The 16,421-nt window shown below is 41.3% G+C and overlaps 1 protein-coding gene across 1 annotated transcript in view; it reads left to right on the forward strand.

Moving 5' to 3' along the window:
* The first annotated feature begins 789 nt into the window (after nucleotides 1-789).
* Nucleotides 790-16,421, forward strand: part of PIWIL3 (piwi like RNA-mediated gene silencing 3) — a 31,015-nt gene continuing 15,383 nt past the window's right edge. Inside the window, exons 1-11 of the mRNA XM_043559172.1 lie at nucleotides 790-882; nucleotides 1,603-1,796; nucleotides 2,902-3,004; nucleotides 6,010-6,136; nucleotides 6,707-6,921; nucleotides 8,200-8,318; nucleotides 9,188-9,268; nucleotides 9,916-10,110; nucleotides 12,230-12,341; nucleotides 15,612-15,738; nucleotides 15,957-16,074. Coding sequence (XP_043415107.1) covers nucleotides 790-882; nucleotides 1,603-1,796; nucleotides 2,902-3,004; nucleotides 6,010-6,136; nucleotides 6,707-6,921; nucleotides 8,200-8,318; nucleotides 9,188-9,268; nucleotides 9,916-10,110; nucleotides 12,230-12,341; nucleotides 15,612-15,738; nucleotides 15,957-16,074 — 1,484 coding nt within the window. The remainder of the gene's footprint in view (nucleotides 883-1,602; nucleotides 1,797-2,901; nucleotides 3,005-6,009; nucleotides 6,137-6,706; nucleotides 6,922-8,199; nucleotides 8,319-9,187; nucleotides 9,269-9,915; nucleotides 10,111-12,229; nucleotides 12,342-15,611; nucleotides 15,739-15,956; nucleotides 16,075-16,421) is intronic.

Consider the following 16,421-nt stretch of genomic DNA (forward strand, 5'->3'; position numbering starts at 1 on the left):
TACTGGTACACCAGACAAAGCAGAACTGAGTTTGGAATTAGAGCCAAAGGAACACACAGGTTTCTGCAGAATTATGATGGGACTTCAAAGCAGGGGCAAGGTTAGGATTATTTTAGAAATGGTGTCAGATAACTCTCTGAATTAAAATGACTGTCCAGTGGAAACTAATGGAATGCTGTTATGCTAACTGGAATTAAAATTAAAAAGTTAAACAATGAAATGGTGTGCATCAAGGATTTAAATCAAGACAATGCAATTACAAAAATTAAAGAATTAGTGAATTAAAAAAACAATTTTAAGTGGCAAAGTCAAAGAATGACAGAAACTTGGAAGCAATGGACAAAAAAGCCTGATTCAACAACAACAAAAAATTTTTTTTAATTACCCCAATACTTAAAAGCTTACAAATCACTGCAAACCCACTTGTAGGGATCTAGGCCAAGGAGACGATGATGGAGGAGCCTAGATTTGGATCCAAGGATAGTCACAGTGGTTACAATGTAGTTTTATTGGGAGCCGTGGGGAACTGGTTAAAATATTAAGTGGTAAGGGCCTAAGTTTCTGGAGCTCCATGTGCACCTCATTTGGTGAAGTCACCTGGCAGGTTAATCGGGGGATGTTTGGTGGGGGAGGTAGGGTGGGGCAGGAGAGCGGGCAGAACCACCCACGCCCATCCCCCTGAGACTCAGAGCACCTTTGAAACCGCCAGGTGCACTACTAGGTAGGCCTCATTTGGGCCCGGATGGAGGCGGTTCCTGAAGGGGCTGGGCCAGCAGGGTTGAAATAGAAATGAGGGTGGTGGCTGGTCAGGCCTTGCTGACTGTGGGAGCGTTCCGCAAGGAGGCCAAGCTAGACCTACTGCCCTTCGGTGGCCAAGGCGAGGTACAGGGCCAGTCCCAGGAAAGGCTGACCCTTTCAGAGAGGAGCTTTGCCCCTCTGACCCCGCGGATGTCAGCGCTCAGGCGCTGCAGGGCTGAAAGAGGAACCCTAGGCTACAGGGCATGAAAGAAGGCAACTAACACCCCACAGATCAGACTAATACTTCAGGAGGAAGGAACGAAGGTGAATTGTGTCAGCAGAGTCAGGGAAGGGTGACCCATTCGGGTGGCGGTAGCCCTGGGTGTGTGTGCCTGTGGGTGTGGGGTGTGGTGTGTGTGTGTGTGTGTGTGTGCGTGTGCGTGTGCGTGTGTGTGTACGCCAGGGGGATAGGCGGTAGGTGTGAACTCCGTGCGCACTGGACTCCTACAAGCAAGCAGGGTGACCCACAGTGACCTGTCACTTGGTGTGGGGGAAAAGAATCCCAGTCAATAAATTTCTGCACGTCTCTAAGAATATTTTACCAGGTTCCCTTTTACCACAGGATCCTTCTCTGACAAGTTGGCAGTTAGCAGTCTTTTTGGTGTGATTGGAAAACACGTGTAGTTAGCAACCTGATGCCTTCTTCAAAGTCCTGGTTTGTAGAAGGTGACCAGACAACTACCTAGAGAAGTCTAACATAACTGTGTCCCCTTCCAGGGTCTGTCCCCTTCAGGACAGTAATGTCAGGTCGGGCCAGGACCCGAGCCCGAGGCCGTGCGCGAGGTCGGGCGCCCTCTCAACCAGCCCCGCCGCCGGGAGCCGCCGCGCCTCCGCCGCCGGGAGCCGCCGCGCCTCCGCCGCCGGGAGCCGCCGCGCCTCCGCCGCCGGGAGCCGCCGCGCCTCCGCCGCCGGGAGCCGCCGCCCCTCCGCCGCCGGGAGCCGCCGCCCCTCCGCCGCCGGGAGCCGCCGCCCCTCCGCCGCCGGGAGCCGCCACAGCGGTGAGCACAACAGCCTGTTCACTCTCTTTGGTGCAAAAGATGCTTTATCTTCCTCAGCTACTGCTTCCTTCTCACGTGTTTTCTCATATGCAAATATGCCCTAGATTCCTCTCTCGACCCCAAACTCTTCCTGCACACCAACATCCAGGAAACACTGTCGTCTCCCAATTTTCCAAAAAATATCTGGCATCTGACAATGTGTCACCACCTCTGTTACTACCCTCTGGTCCAAGCCACCAGCATCCCTTGCTGCACGTGGCGAGTGGTCTCCAAACTGGTCTTCTTGCTTCCACCCTGGTCTTTCCTTCTGCCTGTTTCCCAGCACACAGAACCATATAAATTGGTCCATGCAGTTCCTCTGCCTGACATCCTGTAAAGGTTCCCATTTTCTCAGTCAGAGGCACATCTGAGATGGCGTCCCTCCTGGGGTGCACCTGTGGCTCATTCCATTAAGCCCCGACTTCAGCTCAAGTCATGATCTCATGGTTTGTAGGTTTGAGCCCCAAGTGTGACCGTGCAGAGCCCGCTTTGGATCCTCTGGCTTCCTCTCTCTCTCTCTCTCTCACCCTCCCCTGCTTGTTCTCTCCCTCCCTCCCTCTCTCGAAAATAAACATTGAAAAAAATGGCCTCTCTCCCACCACCTCTCTGACCTAAGCTTCTCAACCTCGTGCTCACCTTGCAGCAATCACATCGGCCACCTTGTTCTTTCTTAAACGTTTCTACAGTAGAAATTTGCTCTTTCCTCTACCTATGGCTCGTATAACCTTGTAACTCACTCTCCTCTTTCCAGTCTTTGATTCATTGGCAACTTCTCACTGAGGGTCTTTGTCCCCCATGAATTCAACCAGCCCCCTCACATCCCACCTTCCGGTAATACCCAGTTTTCTGTACTTTGCTTGGTTCTACATTTCTTCAATTCCTTAGCAATTAACACACTAACCTAGAGAAATCATGACTTTTATTTTCTGTCACTGGCATGTGAGCCTTTACAAGGGAACATGCTTCATGCCCTGGCAGTGCCTGGCACCTGGCAGGCAAGCCATTTAGGGATGATGAACAAACACCGTTACTATCACTCTTTATTTCTATCTCCTAAAACATACAGACCCAGCAAACTGGTCAAATTCAGCCTGGCCTCCAGCCACTGGAAAGTCCAGTGGTCAAGCCTGCACGACGAAGAAGACCAAGAAGAACACCTCAGCCTCCAAGTAAAAAGAGGGAAAGAGAGGGATATGGGGGGGGGGAGGTGTTTAATACATGAGGGTGCACCACAGCCATAAAACTCTAGGCAGAGAACCTCAGTATGTTTTGGCAGGATGCAAAGAGTGTACAGCTTGCAACTATTTTTCATTTCTGCAATGAATTATCTGTCAATGTTTTAGTCCCCTTCTATTTTAAGTTTAAGGGAAAAGCAATGGAGACTATTATCAATCAGACTAGCCAATTGTTCAAAAGAATTGCTTTTCAGATTTAGACAGTGCATGTGTATACAATAACTCCATGTTAATTAAGAACTCTAGAAACCTTACTGTAAACCACTGTATGGAATGCTTGGGCAGCTCATTGGGCATCTCAGCATTTACCTGCATTTTATTATTTTCATAGGTGAAAGATTATCATTATACAGGTGTGCATGCAGCCTAATACTGATTGCCAAGGATTTGGCTCATATAATTACACCTCAAATCTGATTCTCTGATTTGCTGCTATTTAAGTTTTAAATTCTTACTAATTATGGTGAGAATAGTTAACATGAGATCTACCCTATAACATATTTTTAAGTGTACAATACAGTACTGTGAACTAGAGGCACAATGTTACATGGCAGCTATCTAGAACTTGCATAAGGGAAATTTTCCACCTGTTGAGTAGCAGCAACTCCTCATTCCCCTCACCGAATTGCACCGTTCTATTCTCTGCTTCTGTGACTGACTATTTTAGATGTCTCCTACCAGTGGAATTATGCAGGATCTGTCCTTCAAGGACTGGCTTATTTCACTTAGCATGATGTCCTCAAGATCATGCCTCCTATTGCAGGATTTCCTTTTTAAGGCTGAATCATATTCCACTATGTGTATATACTGTATTAACTTTATCCATTCAGTCGTTGATGGGCATTCAGGTTGTTTCCAAGGCTTGGCTAGTTTTAACAAGGGCTGCAGCAAACATGGCTCTTTAAGATTCTAATTTCAATCCTTTGAAAGAATCCTCCAGAAGTGGGATTGCTGGATTGGTGGTTCTACCTTTAAGTGTTTGGGGAATCTCCATACTGTTTTCCATAGCAGCTATATCATTTTGTATTCTAAGAGGGTTCAGGTTTTTTGACATCTTCACTAACACTTGCTGTCTTTTTTTTGGGGGGGGGGTTCTTCGTGTGTGCATGCATACTTTGTGTGCATGCATACTTTGTGTGCATGCATACTTTGTGTGCATGCATACTTTGTGTGCATGCATACTTTGTGTGCATGCATACTTTGTGTGCATGCATACTTTGTGTGCATGCATACTTTGTGTGCATGCATACTTTGTGTGCATGCATACTTTGTGTGCATGCATACTTTGTGTGCATGCATACTTTGTGTGTGCACGTGTGCTTTGTGTGTGTGTGTGATATAATAGCCATACTTACGGATGGAAAGTGATAGCTCATTGTGGTTTTGATTTGCATTTCTCTGATGAATGACCTTGAGCATCTTTTCATATATCTGTTTGCAATTTATATGTCCTCTTTGGAGAGATGCCGATTCAGGTCCTTTCCCCATTAAAAAAAAATTAGGTTATTAGGTATTTGGCTATTGAGTAGCAGAAGTTCCTTAATGTATTTTAAATTAACCCCTTATCAGATACATGGTTTGCAAATACTTTCTCCCATTCCATAAGTTGCCTTTCATTCTGTTGATTGATTCATTTGCTGTACAGAAAGTATTTAGTTTGAATTCCCACTTGTCTATTTTTGCTCCTGTTGCCTCTGCTTTTGTATCCTCTGTTGTAAATACTTTTATAATAAACTGAGACAGATTCCAGACCCCATAAGATAAAGTTATAAACATGAATATACAATATTAAGACACCTATTTTTATCACCTGTCACATCTCAGGGGTTATTAATATTTTATGTAAAGTATACTGTATGTAGCAAGTACTAATGAATGATGCTTGCTGTTTTCTTTCACTGAAGTTTGAATATGATAAATTTGATTGCTGGGTGTGTCAGGAATTAGTTGAGAGTTTGATAAAAATCATTTAAAAACTTATGTGTAAAATGAAATAAGTTTTTCTATTATGGAAATTCAGACTGTGTTTTTATAAGAGCATCATAAGCTGGGCATAATAGCTTCCAGAAGTAACATTTTGAAGAAAACCAGTTTGTGCAACCCAAGGCATGGACTGTATTACCCATTTATGGAGGTTTCTTTCATAATGTGTGAAAGATTGTCTTGCACTGTGCTCCAAATATTGACCTTTAAAATAGTTAGATGAATATTACAATGTGATAAAAATAACATGAGAGCCTTTCCCAGTTGCTGTTAAAAAAAATCGATTAGTTTTTTTAAAAAAAATCATGAAACTGGCTTTTGATAAACAATTTTTTTTTTAGTTTGTTTATGTAGAGAGAGGGAGAGAGCCAGAGCAGGGGAGGAGCAGAGAGAGAATCCCAAGCAGACTCCATGCTGTCAGCACAGAGCTCTGATGCAGGGCTCAAATTCAGGAACTGTGAAATAATGACCTGAGCTGAAACCAAGAGTCCTCAGCTTCATCCACTGAGGTCACTCAAACACTTCTCATGCATTTTTTTTTTTTTTTGAAAGGGCTGTTTATTTAGTCAGCATTTTATGATGCCCACTAGAGGGCACTCTGGTATCAGGTGATTAGCCTATAAAGAAGTTAGAGAAAGGACAAAGTTTCTGATTTGAAGAAGCTTGCACTCTGAGCAAATACCGGATGAAAGGAGGCAAACACCATAGCAGCAATGAATGTGGTGCTAGGGTAGCCACTGACATGGAATGGGGTCTTGTTGGGAAAGGCTTCTGGGTAACATTCACCTTTTCTGGTGATCATTACTGAACTACTGTTGTTTGGATCCTTTGACAACCCTGTTTTCTACCTCCAACAACCTCAACTTAAATTGTACTTAACATTGTCCTTTGTTTACGTTTCCATTTGTTTTTTATCACATAAAATTCATGGTTTTTGCATTTGTTTCTGTGCAGAGGAACTTCAGCTGGGGGCTGGATTGCAGGCATTGTCACTGAAGGGGAAAAGGGGTCTTGGAGCCATTTTTCAAGACCAGGTGGTGAATACCCGACAGTACTTGGAACATGTGAAAGACTCCACAACAGGTATGCTGGCCTTTAACAACCTAGTGTTATGGAATTGTTCGTGTTGATCTTGTTCTGAGGTTCATTTGTGTTTGAGAGTCTTAGGGCTTCACCCCATCACTGTGAGTGGAGGTACCTTCCCACCTTCTCATGTTGTAATAACCTCCACCTTTGCAGAAATAGAGACCTATTTTGGGACCTGGATGTACTCTCCAGTTTTCTTTTCCTTTTATAGCAACTAAAATCAAATGACCCAGTTCTTTGGTTGTGCTGAGCCTTTTTTTTTTTTTTATGCTAATCACTATTACAAACAATGGCTCCCCACTCGCTCTCCCCTTTTGGAAGCTTTGTGTTACAAGAGGTTTTCTTTTGATCTCTTGTTGTTGTTAATATTTTAATCTTCTATTTTAACTCTAAATGTATGTTTGTGTGAGGATTCCTTTAAAAGGCTGGTACATAGTCTGGGCATCAGGTGTGTGTAAATGTTCCTTACTTGTTCATGTCTTTGTTTGACCTAACTTAAGCTCTCAAGATCGTGGTGTCTACATTGTCAACTTGTTTCATTATTGACATGTGGCTTGGTTTTTTCAGGAACGCAAGGTAGAGTGGTAAAGCTATTCACCAACCATTTCCGAGTGACCTCTCGCCCTGAACTCCTCACGTATAAGTATAACATTGATTACATGCCAGAGATTGAAGATGGAAAAGTTCGTACAGATTTGCTTTGCCAGCATAAACATGTAATTGGAGAGTGTCACATATTTGATGGGAACTCTTTATTACTGCCTCATAAACTACAAAAGCAGGTGAAGTAATGTTATTGGATATTTTCTTTTTCTTTAAGTTTATTCACTTATTTTGAGAGAGAGAAAGCACATGTAGGGGAGGAGCAGAGAGCAAGGGAGAGAGAATCCCAAGCAGGCTCTGCACTGATTGTGCAGAGCCACAGGGCTTGAACCCACAAACCATGAGATCATGACCTGAGCTGAAGTCAAGAGTTGGGCACTTCACCAGCTGAGCCATATAGGCATTCCTGTTAGTGGACATTTTCTTGACCTTTGTTCTTTCTTTCTCTCACATTCTCCCTGTATTATAGCAAATATACCATTTTTATACAATGGTTCATGGAGACCTCACGAAGATCTCTTGCCCATAGGATTTGTAACAAAACCCACATGCCATGTTTGGCTATCACTGATGTTCCCTCATGCCTCATTTTGGTGGTTAAAATGAACTTAGGACCAAAATATATATTTTTTACCTTTTCAATGGCAAATAGGGCTCAAATGCTGATGAAGTATTGAATAAGTTTTTATTTCTTGTTCCAAAACATCACATATGCACGCACACGCACACACACACACAGAACTGGAAGGACTTAATATTCCATTTCTTTTCCTTAATTTAATATTTTTGAGAGTGAGCAATTGGGGGAGGGGCAGAAAGAAAGAATCTCAAGCAGGTTTGACACAGCACAGAGCCTGAAGTGGGGCTCAAACCCCTGAACCATGAGATCATAACCTGAGCTGAAATGAAAAGTCGGAGGCTTAACTCCTTGAGCCACCCAGGTGACCCTCTTCAATAAACTCAAAAAAATTTTTTTCAAACGTTTATTTTTGAGAGAGAGGGAGAGACAGGCAGAGACAGGCAGAGTGTGAGCAGGGGAGGGGCAGAGAGAGAGGGAGACACAGAATCTGAAGCAGGCTCCAGGCTCTGAGCTGTCAGCACAAAGCTGTCAGCACAATATAGGGCTAGAGCCCACAAATTGTGAGATCATGACCTGAGCTCAAGTCAGACATTTAACCGACTGAGCCACCCAGACACCCCACTTCAATAAACTTCTATATTTATTTACCAAGTGCATAATTTACAGGAGCTTGTTTAAGTTAAAAAAAAAATCATTGTAAATATTTAATTCTGACCCCCATTTGGGACTCCTAAATCCTATTTTCTACCTGAATGTGCCTCTGGGGGTTAAGATTGCTCCTGCCGGACACCCAAGTGACCTGTTGATTTGTGGTCTAGTAATGAGCATACTCTCCTTGGAAGGAGCACCAGACCTTTTTGTTTTTTCTTTACCTCAGAAAACAGAACTGGTCAGCCGATGGGGCAAAAAGATTGTGAAGGTCACCATTGAATTCTGCAGTGAACTCAAACCCACCTCACTGGACTGCTTACGTTATTACAACATTCTCTTTAGAAAGTGTGTTTGTAAGATTTCGTTTCCTTGAGATTTGGTTGCATGTTAGTGTGTCAGTGGCACTGCACATAGGTGTTTGGTCGTAGAATTTGTGTTCTCGATGTCTCCTCATGTTCTGGGAGGGCAAGCGATCTTTGAGATGAATCAGCACTTGAACCTCACCTAGATTTGAGTTTTGTTTGAGTTCTGTGGCTTATTGTTGACATTGTTCTTCCTGCCTACCCCACATCACATGCCTGCTCCCTGTCTAAGGAGGGGCAGATGTCAACTGTGCACAGCGATGCCTCTTTCTCCCTGGAGTAAATGTGCATTTGTTTTCTTTTCCAAGTGTTTGTTTCTTTTTGTAAGAGAGATAGAGCACAAGGGGGGAGGGGCAGAGAGAGAGACACAGAATCTGAAGCAGGATCCAGGCTCTGAGCTGTCAGCACAGAGCCCAGTGCAGGGCTTGAGCCCTCAATGCAAGATCATGCCCTGAGCCGAAGTCTGGTGCTTAACCGACTCAGCCAAGCAGGCACCCCTACATTTGTTTGGTGTTCTACCCTTACGGTGATGCACAAATAGTGAAAATGAAAATTGGAGGCACATAGTCTGCAAAAGAGGTTTCAGTTCATTTCTGGGGATGAAGGACCTTCTGATGACCTTCCCATGACCTTTGTTGTAGATTATGTAAAGGAGGGAAAAATGGAGGTTCAAGGGGCTTTAATATCTACCTTACAATGTCATTTACTTGTTGTATCAGGCACTTCCTGTTAATTGTTTGTAAAACAAAGTCACTTGTAGATTTCTTTCCCCCAGTGTATCTCCGTGTTTGTTAGTAAATGCTTAATAATATTCACTGTGGTTTCAACGAAATCCATTCTTCCAATTTCTAGGATTTTGAAGATGATGGATTTGAAGCAAGTTGGTCGCAACTATTACAACGAGAATGAGGCCACAGAGTTCCTCAATCATAAGTACACAGTGGAAAGTTTCACATTCTACAGACCTGACCATAGAAACATTTAGAGAAAGTTACTCTCATTTGAAGCAGTAGGATTTATAAGTGATGGTCTTTTCAGTGGTACCCACTGGCCATGAACGATTAAGTTAGATTTTAATGTAAATTTGAATCGAAGTGAAAAGATTCACTCTTACAATCCTAGAGTGATAAGCATGAACCTTGAGGTATTTGGTAGTTATATAAACCTCATAAGAAGTCTAAATCTTCTAAAATTTGGATAATAAATTTCTCTTAAATACTTTCAATCATAGTAATTATAGCTACATGTATGTATGTATATATTGTGTATATGTTTATAATTTATACACCTATATCCTATATATTCTCACATACGTATGTACGTGTGTGGATATAGGTGTGTGAGCCTGTGGGTGATAACAATATGGTTTAACAAAGAGGGTGTAAGAGTTATAACTAGCACATCAGGTAAATCTCTATTGGAAAGGTCCTTCAAAAGATCAGTTCTTACTAAAAATAAGAAATTGAAACTGCTTGACTCCTAAGCACCAGTTTTAGACCCCAAGTTCCAACCCTGGGACACTTGCTTCTTTGTTCAGAGCTTGGATTTTGACCCTTACATCTAATGTCTTCTGTTTGCAGGCTGGTAATCTGGCCTGGATATAGTACTTCTATTCTTGAGTATGAAACCAGCATTACCCTCTGTGCTGATGTGAACCATAAACTGCTCCGAATGCAAACTGCTTATGATCTAATAATGCATGTTGATAACAAATCCCAAAGGAAAGATGCTAAGGAAATCTCTAAAGAATTAGTTGGATCAATTGTTTTTACAAAGTAAGTGTTTTTTTTAATTAATTTTTTAATGTTTGTTGTTTTTTTTTTTTTTTGAGAGAGAAACAGAGTGTGGGGGAGGGTCAGAAAGAGAGAGACAGACAGACAGACAGAATCCGAAGCAGATTCCAGGCTCTGCACTGTCAGCACAGAGCCTGATGTGGGGCTTGAACCCACGAACCATGAGATCATGACCTGAGCTGAAGTCGGACACTTAACCAACTGTGACACCCAGGTGTCCTGTAAGTCTGCTTTTTAAAAACCTATCCAATCACTTTGAGAACTTTTTCCCCCCATAAGAGATGGTCCTATAGTTTTCGAATCACTAAACATTAAAGGTCAGAAGCAGAAATAGCTTCTGGAAATGGTGAGAATCCATCCATGCTTTTCTCATCTGGCTATACAGCATAAGAAAAAGATAAGTTTCAGTTGTAGATTTTGCTGTTCTTATGATTCCTGATGTTGGTCCAGTCACCTGCTCTGAACCCTCTCTCACATGTAACAGAATATGCTCCTTCCAAATTTCTTTTCTCTTGCTTTGTGTCTAACTATTCTTAAAAATCAGGGCTTAATTATAATCCATTAGCAAATTTCTGCTTGACGGAAGTGTTTTACTTTTAATCTTCCTCTAGACCAGACATTTTAAGCTGAAGAGCATGAAGATGAGGACTCATCTTAGGAGTCCTCAACTTTATTCTTGCTTCCCAATTTCAAAATTTACTGCAAAGCTCTAGGAATCAGGACAGTGGGATACTGGTATGAAGATAGACCTAAAAATCAATGGAATAGAATTGAGAATCCTGGAGTTAACCCTCACATTTATAGTCCATGATTTTTTTTCAACAAGTGTCAAGACCACTTTCTTGGGGGAAGGAATACTCTTTTCCTCAAATATTGCTGGGACCACTGGATATCTACCTGGCCCTTCCTCACAGAAGATACAAAATTAACTCCAATTTATCCCCAAAATTAACTCAAAATAGACCTAAATGTAAGAGTTAAAACTATAAAATTCCTAGAAGAAAATCTAGGAGTAAATTTTCTTGACTTTGAGTTAGGCAAAACCTTATAAAATAAAATGCCAACAGAGAAGGGATGACAGAAGGAAAATATAAATTGGACTTCACCAAATTAAAAACTTTTTAAAGTAAAAAAAAAAAAAGAAAAAGAAAAGGGACAGAATGAGAGAACATTTGAAATCACATATCTCCTAAATAACTTGCATCTCCATATGTAAGAAATGTTTACAAGTCAATAATTAGAAGAGAACCTAACTTTTATTTATTTTTTCAACCCAACTTTCAAAAAATGGGCAAAGGATCTGAATAGACAGGCCTCCAAAGAAAATATACAAATGGCCAATAATCACATGAAAAGAAACTCAATATTATTGGCCATCAGGGAAATGCAAAGTCAAACCACAAGCAAATACCTGTTCATACTATGATGGCTTAATTTGAAAAGGCAGAGATTAAGTGTTGGCAACGATGTGAAAAAGTTGGAACCAACCGTCACATACTGCTGGTAAAAGTAAAAATGGTGTGGTCTCTTTGGAAAACAGGATGGTCCTTTCTCAATATGCTAAATATAATGTCACCATATGAGCCAGAAATCTATTCCTAGTTTTATACCCTAGAGAAATGAAAACCTATGTCTACCAGAATTGATACATGAATGTCCATAACCTCATTATTCATAATAGCTCAAAGGTGTTAATAACTCAAATGTTCACCAACTAATAAATGGAAAAATAAAAATGTATATCCATAAAATAGTGTGTCATTTGGCAACAAAAAGGAATGAAATACCAATACATGCTACGGCATAGGCAAACCTTGAAAAATAGTACACTAAGTGGAAGAAGGCTGTCAGGAAAGGTCACATACTGTATCATTCAATTCATGTGAAATAGGGTGGGTAGGCAAATATATAGGATTTACAACTCTGAATATACTAAAACCATTGGATTGTACCCTTACATAGGTGAATTATATCTCATATGAATTTACTAAAGTGGATATATCCTGAAATTTCTTGTAGGATTTAAAGCTTCTCACTTCTTACATGATCCCATGCCATAAATATGTTAGGAATAATACTATATGTTGTGACCATTCCACAGGTATAACAATAGAACCTATCGAGTGGATGCTATTAATTGGGAGGAGACTCCCAGAAGTACGTTTAAGAAATCAGGTGGTGAGGAAATCACCTTTGTAGACTACTACAAGGAGGTAGGAAATCTCCTGTCTTTCCATGTATTTAAATCTCATTTTTTTCTTATTATGTAGTCAAATATGTCTCATAAAAATACATGTGCAATATAGAGTCTTATATGTTAGATTATAATAATATAACATACTCTTTTAACCTATAACATATATAATAATCTATTATAAAATTTCTCCTTAGAGGTATTGTAACTTGACAGATCTATTATCCATGCATTCGAGTGCCTCATATAGGAGGGTAATGTCACATGATTAGAATGGCTCCAATATGGCCTCTAATGTGGGCCTAAGAAGAGGCTATGGTAGTTTGAAACATGTTGATGGATAATTGGGTAGAAAATAGAATATGGCAAGACTTCATATATGAACACTTTCCTTGTATAGAAGTTTGAGCCCTATAGAATTTGGTTTGAAAAGAAGAAACAAATGACTAATTACCATCTGGAAGGATGTCAGCTGTGTGCTGAATCTCAGAACTCGTGGATTCCTCAATCTTTGTTCACAAAGACATAAGTAAACTTAGCTTGGTGCACAAAGATACAGTAGTTGACGAGATTAGTCTTATAGCTTTGGCAGATGAGAGAAAGGAATTACAGATATCTGTAGCAAATGGAAAGAACTTATAAATATTTTTTAAAAAAAACAGCTTGTATTTTTATACTGGAATCCAAACCATGGCTACTTGGAACCACCAAAGCTATACAGCCCTCTGGCATCCCTTCAAGGGGATGGTGCTATTACATTATCCTCACTTGTGCTTCATACTTAGTTCTTGTTCATTCAATCCAAAAAAGCACTTAATGAGTGCCCATTACACATCTTGGGTATACATTGGTAAGACCACTGAGTTGTCTGTTCTTAAGGAACTTGCATCCTTATGGCAGGAAGAGAGACAGACAAAAAGACTATTCTAAGGATTATGAGGGATATATCCAGATAATTAAAATTGAGAGGTATTATGGACAGTGTCTGGTGGTTCAGAGTGGGAAGTCATGGAAAGCTCTGAGAAGCTGGTATGAGAAAAGGCCCCACTTTCCAGATGGGCAAGATGTATCCAGATCCCAAACAAGGCTAGATTATTCTGTGAAGAAGTGCACATGGTTGCGGGGAGGACATCCTTGGGTTGTAGGATATGAAATCAGAGGATGAAGTGGGGGCCACATTGTATAAAGTTCTGTCCACTGAGACAAATCAGATATTGTGAGGTGTTATACAGATGGATGAAGTGATATATTTTATTTTACAGATATGTGTCTAATTACAAGGAATGGGCTGTATGTGGGTAAAAAGGGAGGCAGAGTCATCAGTCAGGAGGTGGCTAAGTCACTTTAGGTCAATGATAATGGTGACCGGAATTAGGGTGGGAGAGGTAGGAAGTGAGTGGATGCCAGAGTTATTTACTACAACGGGGGAGTCGGTGTGAGGAGATTAGGGACTTTGGGTTGACTTAGGCTCTGATGGAGGTGGTAGATGGAGATACCAGGCTGATATTTGTTTGTTCATTCTCCAAATTTGACCTTAAATGTCATTGATTGAGAAGAGCCATGCTGGGTATCCAGAGTACATCCACCCCACCCCCACACCAACCTGAAACCTCAGGCCTCTGTGGGGTCCCCCTGTTCTGTTGTGCTCTTGAATTTCATAGCATCTATCCCAATTTGGAATTCTGTATTTGAGTGGTTATTTTACAAATCTCTCCCCTCTCTGTAGACAGAGTTCCACCAGGGCATGACAATGTTGGTTTTGCTCCTTGTAAATACCTCTTCTGTCTTACACCACGACTAGCACATAGAAGTTCAAATATATATAGGTTGTAGTAAATTCACACATGCTGGCATCACAGAGCAGTGGGTTTGGGAATAATTAGAGGATTTGTCACATGAAGACAAACTACCTTCTTGGCACGAGTTGATAGGCAGGAGCCTTGGATGTAAAAGAAACATAAGACTGTGGTTTCAGCAGGTTTAATTGAGAAAAAAAAACAGATGGGCTGAAATATTCGAAATGATTTGAGTCGTCTTGGGATGCCCTGGTGGGAACTCAGTCTAATGACAGATGGCAATTTAGTTGTCCTGTTGTCATGAGATCTAGAAAAATCCTGGAATCCATCGATGAGCCCTTAGAAAGAAAGTACAATCCTGGCCTTCAAAAAAGATTTCATAATGCTGCAAAGAAGGACCACAGAACTCCTGTTTAGGTGCAGAAGTTGATGTTGGAGGAGGAGATCCTTCTAGGATGTTGCATGGCAGCTATGGGAAATAAGAGGCGTGTTTCCCAAAGTTTTTGACAGGAAGAATAGCTCGTCCAAAGGCTTTGATAGATGAGGCCCTAAAATGATGCCATGATTCTACACACATGTAGATACTTGCACAAGCTGGGACCTTAAGACTCTAGAACTAGGAAAGTGGGGGTGAATCCCAGCTGTCTTTCAAATAACTAAAGACCACTGTAAGGTTGAAAAAAAAACATATATAGTCTGCAATGAGATCATAAGAATTAAAAGCAATAGTTCAGCTTAAGAGAAAAAGAGCCATGAACACTGGATGTGTGAAGTTTTGTCTCAGGTAGGAACTCCTTTGGAGTTCTCAGGATGTTTAGCAGGCAGATAACACCAGAATTCATGTGGCTAAACTTCTTACTGATGAGGACCTTGCTGATCGGCATGGAAGGATCTTTGAAGAACCATTGCTGTGTGTTAGAGAGTAAAAGCAGTTTGTGGCATGGAAATTGCAGCCCAGGGGTAGGATGTCTTGGCAAATATCTCTTCCTCCTGGAAGCAGGGACTGAGAGTTTAGGGGAAATGATGCAGGAGGCATGTTGGGAATAGATGTGGAATTGCAACTCTAAAAAGTTGACTGGGTTTGTTTTCCACCCCTTCGTTTGGGAATCCTCTTGAAAGTTCTCAAGTATGTTTGAGGAATCTTTAAGACAGTGCTGTAGTGAGAAATACAGATCCTAAGAGACTGTCATATGTTTACATATATGTAGTGAAAGGATGGTACAATGACCCCCAATATAATGTCTGTAAGAATCCCTCTCTCCTTGGCTACGTGTGTTGATAGAGAGAAAAAAAGAGGCCATCTGTGGGACGTCTAACTAAGAGAATATTAAGAATATCTTTAATGCGTTCTTAAACCTGAGGAAACCGTATCACCAGCACACCCCCAGGCCTCTGTTGGTGACCCCAAAATGCACTTCTGTACATATTTATGTGACTTTGCTGAGGCTTCACTGATAGTTACACCAGTGTTCTTTCTTGTTTCTGTTGAGCAGCAACATGGTCTAGTGGTTACTGACCTAACTCAGCCACTTTTGGTCAGCAAAGGCAAATGGAAAAAGAGCCAACAGGACACGCCCCATGAGCCTATAATGCTGGTTCCTGAGCTATGCTACCTGACAGGTACTGTAGATTTATGCAGTCTTCAGAGAAGTCCACCCCTTTTAAGCTCCAGGTATTAGGATGTAGAAGTACCGGCTTTTCATAATACTCCATATGGCCCAGGGCTGCATTCTCTATGCTGGTTCTTCCTCTTGCAGGTACAGTGGTCCAGGCCTCTCTCATGTAAATCTATTCTTGCTTCTTTAGCTATATCTTTTCTAAACTTTTTTTTTGTAAAGGTCTAACAGATGAAATGCGTAAAGACTACAGAGTGATGAGAGACTTGGCTATGCATACAAGGTTGGATCCAGAAAAAAGGCAGCATGAATTACGAAGATTCATGAATATTGTACAAAAGTAAGTGTTATTTTTCTGTGTGTGTGTGTGTGTGTGTGTGTGTGTGTCCTGAAGCGGAGACTGCATAGAACCCCTGGCATCTCAGATTCTCCAACTAAAATGTGACAGTTGGGACGAAAATGATATCTTGGGGGAAACAACTCTATTTTTTTCTGTCAATGCAAAGTTAGGGGAAGTCTGGAGGGGGAGAATGATATAGAAAGATCCTAAGACCCTGTGCAAATGTGAGAGTGAAGACATCATGATTTCAGGGTACCAGGGACCTTCTTTGTACCATGTCAGCACAGAGGACAATAGAAGACATCTTTAGATTAGAGGAGAATTTTATAAGTGGATCATTGCCTTTG

This window comes from Prionailurus bengalensis, chromosome D3, assembly GCF_016509475.1.
Source record: "Prionailurus bengalensis isolate Pbe53 chromosome D3, Fcat_Pben_1.1_paternal_pri, whole genome shotgun sequence".
NCBI lineage: Eukaryota > Metazoa > Chordata > Mammalia > Carnivora > Felidae > Prionailurus > Prionailurus bengalensis.